This window comes from Dipodomys spectabilis, unplaced genomic scaffold (assembly GCF_019054845.1).
Source record: "Dipodomys spectabilis isolate Male_0828 unplaced genomic scaffold, ASM1905484v1 ptg000095l, whole genome shotgun sequence".
Classification (NCBI taxonomy): domain Eukaryota; kingdom Metazoa; phylum Chordata; class Mammalia; order Rodentia; family Heteromyidae; genus Dipodomys; species Dipodomys spectabilis.
In genome coordinates, this window is record NW_024870772.1 from 48,170,318 (window position 1) to 48,190,172 (window position 19,855).

The window sequence follows — 19,855 nt, forward strand, 5'->3', positions numbered from 1 at the left end:
CATAAAAGAATACAAAACAAGTCTGTGATGAGACATAGCCATGTTGTAATTAGAGACAGGATTGATATTACTAATGATTTCTTTTGCCCAAGACACCATCAGCTTATTAATCCTGTCAGGACTTAAAATTCTACTATTTTCATTCATTAATTTTTTTTTTTTGTTGTTGTTGTTGTTGGTCATGGGGCTTGAACTCTGGGCCTGAGTGCTATCTCTTAGCTCTTCAGCTCAAGGCTAGTGCTTTTACCACTTGAGCCATGGTGCCACTTCCTCTGCTATTTTCAGGTGCCACCTTCAATTGTGTTTCTCAAGGGAGATCTGTCCCTGGCACCCTGCTTTCCCTGTGTCCTTGGTTTGCTGACTGGCTCCTACACCACCCCCACCATGGTGCTGCCATTTTCTTTCTTTCTTTTTTTTTTTGTCGGTCATGGGGCTTGAACTCTGGGCTTGGGCGCTGTCCCTCAGCTCTTCAGCTCAAGGCAAGCGCTCTACCACTTGAGCCACAGCGCCACTTCTGGTTTTCTAATGGTTTATTGGAGATAAGAGTCTCACAGACTTTCCTTGCCCAGGCTGGCTTTGAACAGTGATCATCAAATCTCAGCCTGTTTCTGAACTTTTGTTCTCAAGGCTAGTGCTCTAGCACTTGTCACAACTCCACTTTCAGCTTCATTTTGGGGGGTTAATTGGAAATGAGAGTCTCATGGACTTTCCTGCTTGGGCTGGCTTTAATCCAAAATCCTCAGATCTCAGCCTCCTGAGTAGCTAGGATTATAGGTAGGAGCCACTGGTGCCCAGATTCTTTCCAGGATTTTTATGCACTCTGGAGATGTGTAACTAGAAATAATTTATCATGATTGTAAAAATCTGTTAGTGGCCTGATGCTCCCAAGTAGGTTCAAATGACCAGCTGAAGGATGAAGAAGAATTTTACAAACAACAACAAAAGTAATTAAGATAGTGGAATACTTTCAAAAGAATCCACTTTGCTAAACTGTACCACATTCATGTGGTTTGATTTCCTGTGTTTTCTTGACCATGTGAAATTTCTCAAGCTTGGAACAATGGATGGACGGATGGATGGGTGGATGGATGGGTCGGTGGGAGTGCTTACCTTCAATGGTGCACTGATCGGGAATGGGGACCTTCCTGGCGATTTCCAGGGCATAGGCCTTCACGGCACTAAGGTTTTCCTTCAGATGCAGGTAGAGCTTATCTTGATATTCTGCAGGACTCGTGGTGGCCCCTGGAGTTGCTTCCTGAGACTTCCCTTGCACTGTTTCTGTCAGATTCTCTGATTCTATCTGTGCAATGGTTGGGTGTGAAGCCGAGGGGTTTCTGAGTGGTGGCTGGTGGGTGTCAGTCTTCAGGGCCAGCATGTCACTCCTGTGGCCCCATGGGTTTATCTCTGACAGGGAGAGGCTGGTGGGCGGCTCAGTCCTTTCCTCCTCCTCCCCGTCATCGGAGCTCATGCCCTTCGAGAGCAGGGTGTGCAGAGCCAAACTTCTGGACCTATGAGACAGAAGGCCCTATAGTTAAACAAGTCTGGTTATCACACTCTGCAAAGGAAAAGAAATCTTAACACAAGGACAAATATTTACTGCCTCCAGGGAGGAGAATGATTCATTGACCACCCTCCCCCCCATGATGTAATAAATCCTATCTTTGAAAATCTCAATCATCCCAAAAGCAAGATTTAAAAGTCAATTTCATAGCAAAACTGGCTCTGAAGTGGACTTTATATATTTTTATTCTTTTTCTAATTTATTTTTCAATGTTAGTTCTGGGGTTTGAACACAAGGCCTGGGCACTGTCCCTGAGCTTTGTTTCTCAAGGCTAGTGAACCACTGCTCCACTTCCAGCTTTTTGGTGGTTAATTGAAGAGTCTCAACTTACTTTCCTGCTTGTCCTGGCTTCAAATTTCCATCCTTAGATCTCAGCCTCCTGAGTAGCTAGGATTCTAGGCATGAGCTGCCAGTACCTGGCTCTTTTTCTAGTTTTACTTCTGATTTTTCACCAGCTGTCAAGAGAAGCTGTTGGCAATCATTCTCAAAAGTGGTATATGTAGCTGGGTGCCTGTACTCATGGTCTGTAATCCTAGCTATTCAGGAGGCTGAGATCTGAGGACTGCGGCTCAAAGCTAGCATGGGCAGAAAAGTCAGCATGACTCTTATCTCCAACTAACCACCACAAAACCGGAAGTGGTGCTAATAGCTTAAAGTGTTAGAGCACTAGCTTCGAAAGGTGCTCAAAGTCAGTGCCTAGGCCCTGAGTTCAAGCCCTAGAACCAACAAAAACAAAAACAAAATTGACATATGCTTATATTCAAAAGGTATAAAAAAAAAACCCATAGGTTTGTCTTTCCTTTTTATTACCCAATTAAAGTAATGAGCTTGGATAACATTATGGTTAATACTTCACCCACAAAAGCGCAGAACTTTGGGTGGTAATAGATGCATAAAAAGTACCCCCAGCCAGGTGCCGTGGCTCACACCTATAATCCTAGCTACCCAAGAGACTGAGATCTGAGGATTGCAGCTTGAAGCCAGCTGTGGCAGAAAAGTCCGGGTGAGATTCTTTTTTTTGGGGGGGGGGGTCTGGTCGTGGGCCTGAACTCTGGGCCTGGGCGCTGTTCCTCAGTTCTTCAGCTGAAGGCTAGCGCTCTACCACTTGAACCATAGTGCCAGTTCCGGCTTTTTTCTTTTTGCTTATGCAAGGCAAGCGCTCTGCCACTGAGCCACCTTCCCAAGCCTCCCCCCCACCGTGAGATTCTTTTTTTTTTTTTTAAATTTTATTTTATTTTATTTGAGGAGATTCTTATCTCCAATTAGCCACTCAAAAACCAGAAGTGGACTGTGGCTCAAGTGGTAGAGTGTTAGCCTTGAGTATAAAGAAGCTCAGGGACAGCACCCAGGCCCTGAGTTCAAGCCCCACAACTGACAAAAAAAAAAAAAAGTACTCCCCAAACACCATGAATAACAGAACCAATAGCAAACATGAAGTGCATGCTTTAAATAATGAGCTGAATAAAATTCATACCTGTTGAATCTCATGCTTTTTCTTTCTTCCTTGCAAACATGGCCCAAACTGTATCGCCTGATAGAGCCGGAGCTATTGATGGAGGCATTCATTTTGTTTTCAAAGGCCTGGATTTTCACCTGCAGCTTTTCATCGTCTTTATTTCCAGCTGCTGTGAGTTTGGCTTCTCCCAGTTTCTCAGGAAATGCAACATCAGAGCTGGTTTTTATCCTAAAGGAACAGAAAGGATCAAGTTAGATGATGGTCACATTCCGCCTTCAGAGTGGCGACTTTCTTGACTTAACTGCCTTTTATTCAGAGCTAGGTTTTTGCTGGGTGATAGTATCTTATTGCCCATTTATCAAGTATTTATTGAGTGTCCATTAGAGACATAGAGCTTCAAAATTGCTTGTATATAACTTATGCTCAAAGAATTGGGGAACATTGGTGTTTCGGTCCACTTTGTACTAGAAACACATGGTGAAGTATTTAAGACTACTCTACTATTTGACTATTCTACTATATTCTGATTTGAGAATGCTCCAAAAATATGCAATTCACATCACATATTATCTAGCAAGTTTACATGTGCTGATATATTTGTACTAAAATTGAGAGAAGTAAACTTCATGTGGATTTGTAAGTTCCCAGCTTTGTTAATTTTAAAGAAATTAGTGTAGCTTATCCTTAAAGCAAGAAAAGTCTAAAATTGAAGATGTTGGGGAAAGGAGATATTCCATAAATGATATTAGTAGTTCCAAATAGAGTAGTTCTATAGCAGTTTTTTGTTTGATTGCTTTTTTTTTTTCTTCAGTACTGGGCTTTGAACTCAGGGCCTTGAACTACTGCTGTGCCATGTGTCCAGCCTTTTATTGCACTGGTTATTTTGAGCAGGATCTCACTCTTTGCCCAGGCCCAAGCTTGGATTATGATCCGCCTGTTTTATGCTTCCCATAATGGCTCTGCATGAGCACCTCCAGCTTTGGTGAGAGGCGGTGTTGTAGGTATGTCTGGCTTGGCCCTTCAGTGGGGACCTTACCAGCTCTTACAGGAGTGAGCTGCTGGCCACCTGGCTTATGGTAGAGTTGATAAACCACTAGGTACTGATTAAGTCACCTCCCTCAGAGCAAAGGTATTAACAGACTACAGGATCTAACCATACCTATTTATTTTTATAAAACAAAACTATTTTGTATATTTTAAATGTTGTTGTTGATCAATATTTGTCACTACTTTTGTATGTTCCCTTGTAGGGACATCCTAAGGATGTATTTTTTTAATGCTAAAATTATGGTAAAAACACAAAAACTTTTCTCTCTAAAATTCAAGTGGCTTTCAGGTGTTTTAAATTGTGAGGTCTGAGCTAAACCCTGCTTCTGGGCAGGCAGGAAGCATATCTCTGCTCTGTTCCTGTGTCTATACAGTGGGTAGAGGAAGTGAGCAAGAGCAAGCGGTGGTGTTGGAAGTCAGCTGCCCTCTCCTCCACCCTGCCTCCTGCTCCCGAGGCAGAGGCCCAGGAGCATGGCCCATTCCCCAGGTGGTAAGGAAGAGTGAAGACACAACAATAAAATGTCTTCTCCAAAGAAATGGTCTGCAGACGTGAGACTGACAAGAGGCTCTGTTGAGTAGAATTCTCTCCGTCCTTGGTTTTTGTTATCTGGAGCATTATAGAACACAGAAGTCGGGAGCAGGGGGACAGTGGAGAGCCAGCAGCAGCCATAAGTCTCAGGATAGTTCAAAGAGACCTTTCTGTGGCTGCGCATCAACCCCCTGCATGCACTCAGCCATAGCCAGAGGTAGGTCTAATCATCACGCCTGTAATGATTAGAAGGTTGGGAAACTATAGATGAAAGGATTTGCGTTATAATACTTCCTCGGCCCCTCCTCTTCTTACTTTTAAAACAGAATAGAGAGCTAGGTACCCCATGGCTCATGCCTATAATTCTGCTACTTAGGAGGCTGAGATCTGAGGATTGTGGTTCAAAGCCAGCTCAGGCAGGAAAGTCCCAGAGACTCTAATCTCCAGTTAATCACAGAAAAAGATGGAAGTGGTGCTGTAGCTCGAGTGGTAGAGCACAAGCCTGAAGCAAAAAGGAGTTCAGGGACAGTGCCCAGGCCTAGAGTTCAAGCCCCAAGATATGAGAGAGAAGCCGGGCGCTGGTGGCTCACGCCTGTAATCCTAGCTACTCAGGAGGATGAGATCTGAGGATCACAGTTCAAAGCCAGCCGGGGCAGGAAAGGCTGTGAAACTCATATTCCAATAAACCACTAGAAAACCGGAAGTAGCACTGTGGCTCAAGTGGTAGAACGCTTGCCTTGAGCTGAAGAGCGCAGGGACAGCGCCCAGGCCCAGAGTTCAAGCCCCATGACCGACAAAAAAAAAAAAAGATATGAGAGAGAGAGAGAGGAGAGAATGAGAGACAGACAGACAGAAAGAGAGAGAATAGAGGATGATAAATGACTCTTTGAAAACAGAGATGCTTTCCAGAGATAAACAAATTCTCCTGCTCCTCTTCCAAAGAAGGGAATGCGTCATGAATGTACAATTGCCGGTGGAGCCACAGCCCTGTGGATGTTTATTTGTGGGGCTCTGGCCCGTGGGTTGGGCCCAGGCAGGGGTTGCTATTTCTTTTCCATTTGTCACTTCTAACTCCAGAGGTAATTTTACAGAAAGCGTTGCCAGAGTTCTATAATCCCCTCAATATTAACTTGGCCTTAACTCAACACACCACATGACAAGAGGTTCCGATGATTTCCAGTCTGAATGGTTTCTGGTCTCAGTTGCCAAAGTAAAGTTTAAACAATTACCTCTAGGGATGACCAGGGTGAGGGGTGGGTGGGGAGAAGGCTAATAACCACTCCCCCTCCCTCTCATGAGAAACAAGTTGGCCCTTGGGTAGCTTTCTGCTCTCCCTAAACTGAGAGAAAGACTATAAGGCTGGCAGGAGTGGAGAGACTGGCTCCCAAATCAAAGACGAATGACCTGAGTTAATATCTGACAATGTTGGCTTACAGCTGCGTGTCCAGGACTTGTGCTTGTGCAGAGGGAATCTTGCGGGAGGAGGAGGATGCAATGACCGAGGGCCCAGGCACGGTCTTCTGTCTCTGATCACTCAGTAGGTAAGAGCAGAGATGGGCAAATGTGCCCTCACCCTGGGGTCCGAGTGTGGGCCTGCCTGGGGTAGCATTTCTCTGAGAAGCACTGCCTCCTCAGTTTATCTATCCACCTGAATCTTCTAGAAGGGCTGGGGCCTCAGGGCTTGTTCTTCGCACGAGGCCTAGGTTCAATCTCCATCTTTGCAAGAAAACAAGCCAGCACAACAAAATGGAAGAGATGACATGCAGACACGGGCTGCTCCTAACCCGAGGGTGCCAAGACCCCACCCACAGCTCCCATGTGCAGTTTATTTGTGCAAGGGAAAATCACTCAATCCTCATTTTTGTTAAATTAAAGTGGTACTCATGATTGCATTGCTGGGTTTCTAAAAGCATCACTCGAGGTAATAGATTGGACAGTGAGGCCACAGAGAGAGAAAAATTCAAGTGGGAAAACCCGAGTTGTTTGCTTCCCACTGTGGACCCTACAGAGGGAGGTGTGTGCAGGCAAAGTGAAGTCTGGAAGACAGGTGGTGCCTGCTCAAACCCCAGGAGCAGAGAGCACCCTGCCTTCACTGGGGGGCTTCTTCGTGTGCTGACCGAGGGAGGCCGGTCCCATGGCACTGCAAGTCTGACTTTGGAACAATCGTACATCATGAGAGGGATTTCCTACAACTAGGCAAAAGTATTAAGCCTTGTACAAGGAAGGGCCAATTTTGTGTCATGCAGATGCTCAGCTGTCTGCAGCGTGGAAATACAGAAGGCAAAACCTGCGTGAGCGCTGCATGTGGCAGCAACACGAGTCGCTGCAGGTGTTTCCAAATGCACATTTTCTGGCTTCAGTGTCTGCACTCACTCTGCTGCAGTCTGGTTTGAAACTGTGTACGCGGGGTGCTGGTCTGAGTCATACCTCCAGTAGTTCTGGCCTGGAGGACATGTTGTGTAAAATCACCTGTGCGCACGCATGCCCAAGGACTTGAGGGCATGTGTGCTTCACTTTTTTGAGGTTTGCTTTCTGGGGTTAGAGTGGCCCATGATGTTCAGTGGAAAATTCCAGAAGCAATTCATTTGTTTAAAATTATACACCCTTTTGAGAAGCATGATGAAATCAGGCACCCTGCTCCACCTCACCAGGGACAAGAAATGTCCCTAGCCCAGGATACCCGCGCAGCGCGGTGTAGGTCATCACCTGCTAGCTACTTTGTGTCTACCTTTAAGAGCAGTTAAGCTCCGCCTCCCTCCCCTTCACTTCATAGTGAAGGGAAAAAGCAAAAGGCATTCCAATAAGATATTCTGACAGGACCAGAGAGACCAGGCTCAGATAGCTTCCATTGTAGTTGGAGGTCATAATTTTGGTCTATTTTATTATTACTTATGGTTTGTTCCAAATGCTTCCAAGTTAATAATATGAAGTTTATCACAGGCATATGTGTATTGGAAAAAACTGTCTGTCTGTCTGTCCATCTCTTTATCATCTATCTTTTCTCTATCATCCACTTATCCATTATCTATCCCTATCTATTGCTCTATCATCTCTTTATCATCCCTGTATCATCCATCTCTATCACCTATCTTTCCCCCACAACCTATCTTTCTTCTATTGTGTATCTTCTACTTACCTATCTTCCCTCTATCATCTATCTATCTCTATCATCTGTCTATTATCCCTCTACCATATATCTATCTATCCATAGATCTAGCTCTATCATCTACCTCTCTATCATCTATTATCCCTCTATCATCTGTCTATCTCTATCTATCTATCTATCTGTCTATCTATCTATCTATCTATTGAAAGAGTGCTTGGTACTAGGTACTCTTTGGGGTTTCAGGCCTGCACTGGGAGACGTGGAACAGAGCCACGGTGCGGGGATGATTTCTCACACAGCTGGGTGAGCGGGTCCCTGTAAGCCAGAGGAGGGGAAGAGCAGAGATGTGGCACTGGCTGCAGGTCAGCCAGGCAGTGGAGGGAATGTGCTCCCCACCTCACTCACTCCATCCGGTCCTCCAGCCCCAGGGCTTCTCCTAGTTTACTGCAGGACTAAGTCACACCTCGTATGGTGACTAGGAAGACTAGTTCCCAGGAAGAATGACCCTATCCTGGTCTCTCTGGGTCAACAGAGTGGAGTCTTAAGTCACTAAGCGTTCCATAAAACTGGAGAAAGGAATTATGCACCTTCTTGTTACCCAAACTGAGAAGATGTTCAGAAATCCCCTATCAGAATATAAAATAATGACATCATAGTAGAAAATAAAATCCAAACATGACAGATGACAGAAAGAACAAGGACCATGGTGGGGGGCAGGTCGGGCTGAAATACCAAGCCGCTGGACCCCGTCCCCCACCCCTCACTGGTGGGAGAGGGCTGGACTCCTGGTCACCTTCCTGTCTAGAAGTCTGGGCTGTGTGGAAATGGGGTCTCCCAGGCGCAGTTCCCTTGGCCACCAATTTTCAGCCTTGCCCCATTCCATGGAAGGGCTCTGCCCTCTTCCCCTATTCCCCGGGGGAGCAGCCAGGCACCCTCCCTCTGAAGCAGGCTGCCCACATCCTCTGCCCACACTCTGCAGAGCAGCCCAGGCCTCGCCGGCCCATCGCTATGGCCGAGCCTACAGCAGGAGCTCCTGCTGGCTAATGAATGAATTCCTCAGGTATCTGAGGAAGGCAAACCAGCCCACAGCGCTGGCTGGCCCACTGGAGGAGGATGGCCAGGGGACAAATGAATCCCCGGGGAGCCTAAGCAGAGCCTCTCACCAGACTTAATCCTGCAGCTCCCAGAGGGGCCGAAAATGAAGTGGGGACCACGGAGAAGGGAGGAACACACAGGGCTGTTCCAGTTTTCTTTCTTCAAGATACACCTCTTCCTTAGAAAACTCGTTCTGAAAAGCAGCTTTGTTGGGTAGCGCTTGTCAGCTTGTCCTAGGCAGGGACCACACTAACCAGAACACCCATGGCACTTATGACATCCTGAACCCACCATGTGCATTACCCCGCTCACAAAGAATCCGAATTCTCCTGTGTACACATGGCTTGCCTGAAAAAGTGGGAGTTCTTTATTTTTTTATTTTTTATTTTTTGGGTCCGGTTGTGGGGCCTGAACTCTGGGCCTGGGCGCTGTCCCTCAGCTCTTCAGTTCAAGGCAAGCGCTCTACCACTGAGCCACCTTCCCAGCCCCATAAGTGGGAGTTCTTATGTGTAATTTCTCTAATGAATCTATGTCTGTCTGTCTGCTTGTCCACCCTATCTATCCTATATCTATCTATCTATGTTATCATTATCATATCACTATCATCTATCATATCTATGTATCTATCCATGTGTCTATCATGTCAACATTATCATCATAACTATGTATGTATGTATCTGTCTACTTATCTATGTATCTGCCTATCATATCTATCATATCTCTCATTATCTTCTACCGTAAGTACATATGTATGTATTTATGTGTGTATCTGTCTATCATGTTGTTCATTATCATGTTTGTCATTATCGTCTATCATATGTATGTATGTGTGTATGTATCTATCATTTAGCCCAGTCAAAAGTTTAGGGAGCAAGGCTGGAGCATTACTCCTCTGTTCTTGTTCTTGTTTCCTCATCTTGTCTCACTCTCTTTTCCGGTTTCTCGTTTACTTCCCTATCTCTTTCTGTCCACAGTTTCCATTCCTCACAGTTCCCAAGCCCATTTGGGGTCTGGGCTTGATCTCCTAAAACTTATAGCAAACTGCTCTCAGTGCCTGACCATAGCAGCACACTGGTGCCGGCCATTCACCCGGTAGCAGCCAGGCGCCATGCTCTCCTTCCTGGCCTTGACAAACAGGGGATGGCTAAAGACCACCCAGCAGGCTCTGTAGAATTTGTTCAGCCTCAGGTGGGGCAATTCCCTCCCCCACTCCCCATCTTGGCAATCCACAAAGGCGGCTGCACCCTTTTGTTTCTCCAGAATTAATTTCAAAGTCCAAATGCTCTGCCCTGGCTGTCCTGTGACTTAGTGTCTGTTGGTTATTTCTTTGTTACAAGGTGATTTTTGTTTTTAATAAATACTTTCACTAGCATATATTGGTCATCTAAGGTTGGGGGGTCGTTGTGACATTTTCATACATGCATACAATGTCCAGTATGTCTGGACACACATTTTACTTAGATATAAATAAACACTTGTTAGAATGGAGCAACAGGAAAAACACATTCTCACCTGCTGCAGCTTGAGAAACTTCTACTCAGCAACGTTTGGCACAAAGAAAGTTCAGTGCTTGTTTTCTCATTCTCTCTGGGAGGCTAATGGGCTTTCTTTGAACACTCGAATAGTTTTGGCCTCAGGTCTAAAAATCTGGCCTGCTGAGCTAGTGTCACATTTGTAAATGAGATGACATCTTGTTTTGTATTTTATCATCTTTAATTCCCTTCTACATCTCGTCGCTTATTCTTTCCCTCTTTAATTGTAAGGATCAGGTTTTGCTGTGTGCTGTAGACAAAAGTATAGACCTTTCTATCTTGGGGGTACAGATGGAAATGACTGGGACTCAATGGTCTCTGTGACAGTCATGGAGGTGGGGGGGGGATGATGGAAGAGAAACCCTAGCAACCCACCAAGGGGGTTGAGCAGCCGTACAATGGCTTGGAGGCTCCTGCCCCTTGATTAGCATCCATTAGATGGAGACTGACAGGGAGAGGGGGTGCAGGCTGAGAAGTGTTTTGAATGGATATAGTGAGGCGGAGGTGGCGGGGTGAGGGGTGACCTTTATTGTGTGGTGCTGGGGGTGGAATTACTGGGGGGGGGTGGGGCTTACACAGGCACAACCTGTCACCCAGCCACAGCCCCACGGCCCTGCACGCCACATTTCAGTTCCTTCCTTCTTTTCCACCTCTCTTCCCCTTCCTTCCTTGCTTTCTGTTTTTAGTTCCTTCCTTCTCCTTCCCTTCTCCTTCCTTCCTCTCTTTTCTTCTCTTCTTCCCTCCTTCCCTTCCTCCTTTCCTTTCTTCTGCCGTTCCTTTCCCTTCCTTCCTTCTTTCCTTTTCACCCCTCATTCCCTCCCTCCCTCTCTTTTGCAAGGTCTCCCTTGTTTTTCCAAAGCTCCAGCTACTGCCAGGTCAGTCTTGTGCACTGCATCAACTCCAGGTACCCTGGTTTTGGCACAGCCAGACTACTGCTGGTTCACCCACCACCTCCTCACAACTCACACATGTGGACACCGTCCTGTCCCTCCCCATCTCCCCTGACTCCTAGCTGATTCTCAAGACAGTTTACGCAAGGAGGCCAGAGGCCAGAGCAATGGGCTCCTAAGCTCCACGCTTAGGAGCTCAGGAAGACATGGCATAGCCTACAGGATAAAAGCAGTGTCTTCAGTGGCTGTCCTTCTCATAACCTACACCCGAGCCACTCACGGTGACACAGGTCTTAAACAAACCTGCTTCTGCACATGCAGTCTGTGTTCAGTTCTAAACATCTCCTCCTCCAAGTCTTGTCTGATCTCAGCTCCCTTTCAGACAGAGGAAGAGGCTTCCATTCAGCATGCCTGAAGTTCTTTGAAGCCATTTCATCAACAACTTTCCACTACTGTCAAGTTAGATTTTTCTAATTATTTAACTATTTATCTCCTTTATTAACAAGCAAAGGCGAGAATATGTTCAGTCTCTTCACGTATTGTGTACCTGGTGCATAATAAGTACTTATCAAATGCTTGCTGAAGAAATAAAGAAGTATTGAACAGCATGACTATTGCACTACACTCTTACTACTTTACTGTATCCTGCACATCTTTTATTGAGTAGGTAGCAAAGTTCTGGCATATGACCCAGCTGATCTAGAAGTTTCTCTCTGCTTGGATGTGGGCTTGGCCTTCCTTGGGGCGCCCCAGCCCGTGGGAAGAGGAGTCTGCTGCCAGGGGTCGGTCTGCATGTGCCCAGCCCCTCCCTGGCATGGGCCTGGGGCCCAGCAGGTCTCTGCTCACCTGCTGCCTTCCGCCTTGGCAGCTCCCAGTTGTCGCGAAAGGAGCCTGGCGATGGTGGCGAAGCTGTTGCTCATGCGAAAGATGTCTCTGCTGTGGGGGCCGAGGATGGAGGAGAAGGCATCGGTGATGCTTTTGATCTCCAGCAGGAGGAGGTGGTGGGATGAGTGCTCAGCGCTGGCCAGCTGGCTCACCAGGGGCGGCAGGCAGCTCCGTGCTCGCTCCTGACCGCACCGCAAGGGGCAGAGTTTAAAACATATTATCTTTAAGTAGTTGTACCAAGGGGTTCCAGCTCAACATGTCAGATTATGAGTACAAGGCTTCTTGATCAGTGTATCACCCCGTCCATGGTTCCCCCCACCTCTCCTGACCCCGCCACCCCATTTCCTGGTTCCCTGCTCACATGTGTACACTGAATATTATGACTGCATTCTTCTCCCTTCTCCTCTCCCTTCGTCTCCTCCTCCCACCCGGACAAAACATGGTTCAGTTTCCTGCTATTTTGTTACACTGTTTGCATGTTTTCTCTCATATGTGGAAGTTAGATTTAAATGATCAACACCTGTAAACACTTCCGGGGTCATGTGTGTTGGCTTGCCTATGCTTTCACTCAATCACCCAACAGATATGGTATGCCTGTACCAGACTCTGGATGGCACAGGCCAACCAGAGGGGCGTGCTTGCCTTGAAGGAGCCCCGTTTACTTTAGACTTCTCTAACAGTTAAGATGCCAGCCAAGACTCCCAGAGAGGCCTCCTCAGTGCTCAGTTACTGGGGCCTGGCAAAGAACTAAGCATTCTCCTCTGTGTGTGTGTGTGTGTGTGTGTGTGTGTGTGTGTGTGTGTGTGTGTGCTTGCTCGCACGTGTGCATGCGCCCCAATTAATTGAGTCAAGCAAAACTGACATGCCAAAACATGACCCTACAAATGAAGTATGTGGTCGCAAAGGATTTCTGTACTTACTACAAAGAAAATTCTAGCAGTGGAGTTTCCTAGTCTTTAGTTCGTGGTTTTTAGAAACTGTGTAAAAGCCACACAGGCAGGGCGCTGGTGGATCACACCTGTAACCCTAGCTACTCAGGAAGCTAAGATCTGAAGATCAAGGTTCAGAGCCAGCCTGAGGAAGGAAAGTCTGTGAGATTCTTATGTCCAATGAACCACCAGAAAACCGGAAGTGGAGCCGTGGCTCCAGTGGTAGAGTGCTAACCTTGAACTGAAGAGCTGAGGGACAGCGCCCAGGCCCAGAGTTCAAGCCCCATGACAAAAAAACCAAACCAAACCAACCAACCAAACAAACAAAAAACCAAGCAAGGTAGCAGTGGCTTGAACCTGTAATCCTAGCTAGTTAGGAAACTGAGATCTGAGGATCATGGCCCAGCCTAAACTGAAATTCCTCTATTTATACTAACGTTTTTGGTCAGAGGCTAATCTCAAGTTTCAGTCCTCCTGATCTCAGCCTCTTGAGTAGCTAGGATTACGGGCATGAGATATGACACTTAGCTCCAACATTTAAAAAAGCCAGGCCAGGGCTGGGAAGGTGGCTTAGTGGTAGAGCGCTTGCTTTGCATGCCTGAGGCCCTGGGTTCAATTCCTCAGCACCACATAAGCAAAAAGAAAAAAAAAAGCCAGAAGTGGTGCTGTAGCTCAAGTGAAGAGCTGAGGGACAGCGCCCAGGCCCAGAGTTCAGGCCCCACAACCAGACCTCCCCCCCAAAAAAAAAGCCAGGCCAGTCACACACAATGAGACCAAAGGGGGACACTCTTAGGGAAGGAACAGAAAGGCACAATCCCATGTGCATCTGATCATACAGAATAATACTTATTGAAATGGACTCCCGGAAATAGTTTTTTCCCTATTTATTTATTTATTTATTGCTGTTTTTCTTTCCTTTTTGTCCTGTATGTTCATTTGTATGTCTTTGGTAAAGCAATTAAAGGGCACAGAAATGGAGGACAGAGGGTGAACAAATGCTGCAGTGGTGCTCACTACACACTGTTGAAAATGAACTAGACAACTTGTGGGTGGGGACAGGAAAGAAAACTGGGAGAGAGAAATGTGCTCTTTACCTGACTTGTGTAACTGTAACCCCTCTGTACATCGCCTTTACAATAACAACATCTCTCTCTCTCTCTCTATACACACACACACACACACACACACGCACACACACGCACGCACGCACATATATATATATATATATATATATATAATTTTTTTTTTTTTAAGTCAAGCCACAGTCATGTCATTTACTTTTCTAGAAAGTTTCCTGTTCCCCTATTAGGAACTGTTCCTGGACTAGAGATGTGTGAGGCCCTGCACTGAAAAAAAAAACAAAACCTAAGTAACTCTCACTATGAAAACTGGCAAGGCCTTTCTTGGAAGCATCTGTCCTCGTAAAGGTGGGCTGGCTGCATGGGTATTTGCTGACATCGACATAATTCTGGATGATCTTTTGGCAACTTCACTGAGCTGAAAGGAAGATTAATCACAGTTGAGGAAGAAGAAAAATGGAGACTTTTCTGGTGCTGACACAGGAATCTGGGCCACCCTGGCACGGCCTGTTCTCAGTCCCTGGGTGCACCTAGGAGCCTCGTGGGGTAACAGCTGGAGCTTCTGGAGCACAGAGTGCAATGCTAGTGCAAGAATGGGGCGAGGAGGTTCTCATTTCTTCCTCAGCCCCAAGGTATTTTGTCTCTGGGAGCTGGAGGCTGTGTTCTACCATCAGACACCCCACCTGAGGCCCTGCTGCATGCCTTCATAGCGAACCTGACACCAAGCTGTTGTTACTGTTATTATTGTTATTGTTATTATTATTACAACCACAACAGCAGAGCCACCCAGAGCAATCTAAGCACCAAGCTTTCAGTGTTCACTCATGCAGTTCTTGGAGAAGCATGGACTGCTGCCATTTGTCAGGAGGAAACTGAGGCACGGGTAGAAAGGTCCCCTTTGCTCCAAGCAACATGTGCACCCCCTCCTGAGACTGTCCCTTCTCTCCCTGTGCCTCTCCCTCACAAACCCAGGCCCGCCCACCAACAAGCCAGCCCCTTTTTCCCCATGGCTTGGGCCTGCACAGGCCTAGTTCTCCTTGCTGACTTGGGTTTGGTTTATTACACAAACATCGTGTACACTCTGGAAGTAACAAATAGATGGGCTGTTCTTTAACCTTTTGGCTTTAGGCCCCCTTCCTCGCTTAACTTCTATTGATTTATTTTGGCTGTAGTGAGATCAGGCACCCCACCACTGAGTCACGCTCCCAGCCCTCTTCCTTCCTCAGAGCCCTGCAGACATTTTGTCTATCTACGGGCATTTACCACATTGGAAATTAAAACTGAGAGATTCAAAAGAATCAGCACACTCTTAGAAGACAAAGAAGCATGTGCCCACATTCCCAGCTTAAAAAAATTCATATTTTCCAAAACAACTATGGGGCAAGGAGAGTGGTCTCTTTATTCATTTGTGCAAATCTCTTTTGTAGCTACCAGAATGGACACCAGCTGGATTCTCATATCTGCTTCTGTATGTGGGTTTAAATCTGGCCTTAAGCTGGGGAAAGAAGGCCTATTATCCAAACAGATGTGTATATATTCTTGGATGCTGCACCAAAACTCAATAGGTAATAGTTTCTTAGAACCTGGTTGCAATGTGAAACATGAATTATTAGCATTTTGGACCAAGCTCCGTTCATGTCTATGGCTCCATTTTGTTCTGTGCATGACGTTAGTCATCTGGGAAAATACTTGCTCACTGTTAGGCTGGACTTCCAAAGCCTGAGCTTCATTAGATTAACCCCACACCACAAGTTTATTAATGGTGCCAGTCCTCGGATAAGCACTGGTAAGCCGCTTTTAGACTGGTGGGCACAGATGGTCCCAAACTCACATTTTCATTTCCCCTCTCACGTTTTCTCTGTGCTATGCACCTGGTGTGCTGTAGCCACCTTCCAAATCTGTGGGCTCAGCAAACAGCAGATCACAAAGGTGCAGAGCAAACACGGCCCATCTGTACAGCCCACAGTCAGATCTGGTTCCCAACAGTGTTCCCCAAACAATACAGCGCACTGCTTCTTACAGGACAACCTGGCATGTAAGGAGCTAAAAATCATCTAGAAGTGATTTAAGGTAGACAATGACTTAATGTATGCTGGTGACATGTAAATACTATGTCATTTTATACAAGAGAATGGGGCATCTGGGTTCTGTCAGCCCTGGGGGTCCTGGAATCAAACCTCATGGATCCTGAAGGAAGAGGGAGGTCATGTTAGTGGTTTTGGCTGAAGTAAAGGCTCACTTCATATCTTTAACAGATAATATCTACCAAATATCCAGACTCAATAATTGTTGGCTATCTATCGAACATTCTTCCAAGTAAAAACTATTCTGTGAAGGAAATAGCTAGTTGAGCTACTAGGTCAAAGTCACAAATATATATACATACATATATATATATATATATATATATTTTTTTTTTTTTTTTTTTCCTTAAGGCAACACTGTATTTCAGAAGTCCTGGGCCAAGCAATGCACTCGTGGCTCACGTTGTAATCCTAACTACTCAGGAGGTTAAGATCTGATAATCACAGTTAAAAAGCCAGCTTATGCAGAAAAAGCCATTCGAAATTTATCTCCATCAAAAAGTCACAAGTAGGTCTGGGAAGGTGGCTCAGTGGTAGAGCACTCACCTTGCATGCTTGAGGCCCTGGGTTCGATTCCTCAGTACCACATAAGCAGAAAAAAAAAAGCCTGAAGTGGTGCTGTGGCTCAAATGGTAGAGTGCTAGCCTTGAGCTGAAGAGCTGAGGGACAGCACCCAGGCCCAGAGTTCAGGCCCCACTACCGGACCCCCCCCACCAAAAAGAAAGTCACAAGTAGAGGTGTAGCTCAAGTGGTAGAGCACCAGCCTGGAGTGGAAAACATCAAGAAAGATTGCAAGGTCCTTACTTCAAGCCCAGTACTAGCACAGAAAAAAAATGAGGAAAAAAGGTATTGTGCACTCTATTTAGCCTCAGAATATTACAACATATGTACTCAGGATGGAGATTTCATAAAATCATCTCTACTGTTTCATCAAACTAAGTCAATTCTGCAAAATCTTGCTGCTATTGAAGTACACAAGCCAGTAAGGTCCAGCAGCCCTGGGATCCATACACTTTAATCAATAGATTTAGTTCTTGAAAAAATATACCTTGCAAACAAGAATAAGACTCTTCTGGTCTTAAAATGCCAGCATAAAATGTGCAAAGCTTGTAAAGAAAGATGTCTCAAATGTTAGTTTATCATATTCAAGGGTTGGACAGAACACACAGAGTGTGAACTGCCTGGAATCCTGTTTTATGTGCTAAGGTAATCCAAACAGACACAAACTTTACCAGTATCTATTTTAGGTACAAGTCACCTAATTTTGAGCTTTTTTTTGTTTTTTTTCCCTGAGTTTGAACTCAGGGCCTGGGCACTATCTATGAGCTTTTCTGCTCAAGGCTAGCACTCTACCACTTTTTTTTTTTTAATTTTTTTTTCTGGGTCCGGTCGTGGAGCCTGAACTCTGGGCCTGGGCGCTGTCCCTCAGCTCTTCAGCTCAAGGCTAGCGCTCTACCACTTGAGCTACAGCGCCACTTCTGGCTTTTTTCTTTTTGCTTATGTGGTGCTGAGGAATCGAACCCAGGGCCTCAGGCATGCAAGGCAAGCGCTCTACCACTGAGCCACATTCCCAGCCCCCTCTATGACTTTTAGCCACAGCGCCACTTCCGGTTTTCTGGTGGTTAATTGGAGGTAAGAGTCTCACTGGCTTTCCTGCCTGAGCTGGCAGGAAAGATCCTCAGGTCTCATCCTCCTGAGTAACTAGGATCACAGGCGTGAGCCACTGGCCCCTGGTTGATTTTTTAAGATAGCATTCCAAGTGACAATCTTCAATCACACTTCAATTGTTTTCTATATTATCCTGGGATAATTGAACATATTTTCTACCCGATGATTGATAAAATTGACTTTAAGCACAGACATGCTTCCATACCCTAATTGATCACTCAGTCAGATGGGGAAGGAAGTCTTTACTCCCTTTATTATTTTGACTCAGTTTGAGGGCGTCAGGAAAGAAGTCTCTGGGGCACGTGGCAGGGTAATAAATCATGCCTAGTGAAAAACGCTGTCTGCACAAAACAATTTTAAAAAATAAGTTCCAGTAATAAAAGTTAAGAAACAGCTGATGAGAACAGATGTACCCTTTGTTTTGTATGAAACTCGGATTTTGTAACAGGATAAAAAGTAAGGCTGAATTGGAGTCAATTCAGCGCAATGTACATGGCACAGAATACTAAAGAAATCCCACTAGTGTAGGAAATCCAGTGAGGTGTTATTTTTTTCCTTATTAAGCAATATGACACAGACTTACTTAAATCTGATTCTTACTATATATCTTACTCGAAAAAAAGTTTGGATGAAATGGAAGTATGTAGAAGCTGGCTTACTGTGTTCAGTTCCTCAGTCAATATGTTAATAGTGAGTTATTAACTTGAGAATTTAATAAACTTAGTAACTTAATGTTGACTTCATGTATTAATTTAACTTCATGCTCTTTGAGGCAACATCATGTTTTCACTTCATTTTGGTTAATTTCTTCTTTCCTTTTTTTTTCAGGTTCCTTTAAAAATACGTATGAAGTAGTTGTACAAAGGATTTTAAATTCCACAAGTCAGTTTTCATTTCTTACTTCTTAAGGTGCAAAACTGCTGGACATGAACTACTATCAAATCAAATTTTCCCATTTTAAATTTACCCCACAGAGCATTTATTCAGTGTGGCCGTATTTACATTTCAATACCTGAGTCCCTTCCTTTGTGCTAAGAGTTTATTTTCCAGCATTTGTGCCTTGCATGGATCCCCAAATAGATTTTAAAGCTTGTAGCAGTCTAGTTTGAGCCTTGAATGCAGTGCTGTTTTGTGGGTGGTAAAAGGTTTAGAGGTGGTGTAGTTCAGATTTTCTTTCTACTCACCCAGGGCTTGGGAACGGAGCCTCTTAAAGGTAAACCTTTTGTGTCGGCTCAAGGGTCCCAGACTGGATTATTCTGAGCCGGAATCTCCCACCCCTTCATGCAAATGACCTCTCACTGATTACCCAGAACAAAGGTTCCACTATTCCCTTTGCTTTAACTAAGCAAACTTCTTGAAAGAACGTAGGGAACTCAGTATTGAAAAATATCTTGAGAACTTGAAGCAGCAGCCTGGTGGTGATTAGACAGTATCTGTTTAACAAATGTGGTATAATTATTGAGCCGAGAGAAAAGTAACCACAGGCCCCTGGCTAGGTATGCGGGGCCAGAGCTGGTTGGTTTGAGGAGAAACAAAGAAAGAGACAGGGAGAGAAAGAGAATTGCTTCTGGAATAAGGGAAGAAGTGGGCAAAAAGCATGTGCTCATTACTGCTCATTAGAGAAAGGAGCAAAATGACAAAATTTACTCTAATAGAAACTGGATTTTCACTGTGATCTGCCTTAACTGCTTTAGGGAAGAGAGAAGTGACAGAAAGGAAGAAAAGAGGGAGAGAGGGAGGAAGGGAAGGAAGAAGGAGGGAGGGAGGAAGGAAGGAAAAAGGGAGGGAGGAATGGAAGGAGGGAGGGAAGGAGGGAAGGAGGGAAGGAAGAAGGAGGGAAGAAGGAAAGAAGGAAGGGAGGGAGGGAGGGAGGAAGGAAGGAAGAGAGGGAAGGGAGGGAAAAAGGGAAGGAGTGAGGGAAAAAGGGAAGGAGTGAGGGAAAATGGGAAGGAGGGAGGAAGGGAAGGGAAGGAGGGAAGGGAGGGAGAATGGGA

The 19,855-nt window shown here is 45.4% G+C and overlaps 1 protein-coding gene across 1 annotated transcript in view; it reads right to left on the reverse strand.

Moving 5' to 3' along the window:
* The window catches only part of Veph1 (ventricular zone expressed PH domain containing 1), a 118,179-nt gene that overhangs the window by 42,181 nt on the left and 56,143 nt on the right, over positions 1-19,855 (reverse strand). Inside the window, exons 7-9 of the mRNA XM_042685563.1 lie at positions 12,063-12,283; positions 3,036-3,245; positions 1,111-1,508 (exon numbers count right to left, since the gene is read on the reverse strand). Coding sequence (XP_042541497.1) covers positions 1,111-1,508; positions 3,036-3,245; positions 12,063-12,283 — 829 coding nt within the window. The remainder of the gene's footprint in view (positions 1-1,110; positions 1,509-3,035; positions 3,246-12,062; positions 12,284-19,855) is intronic.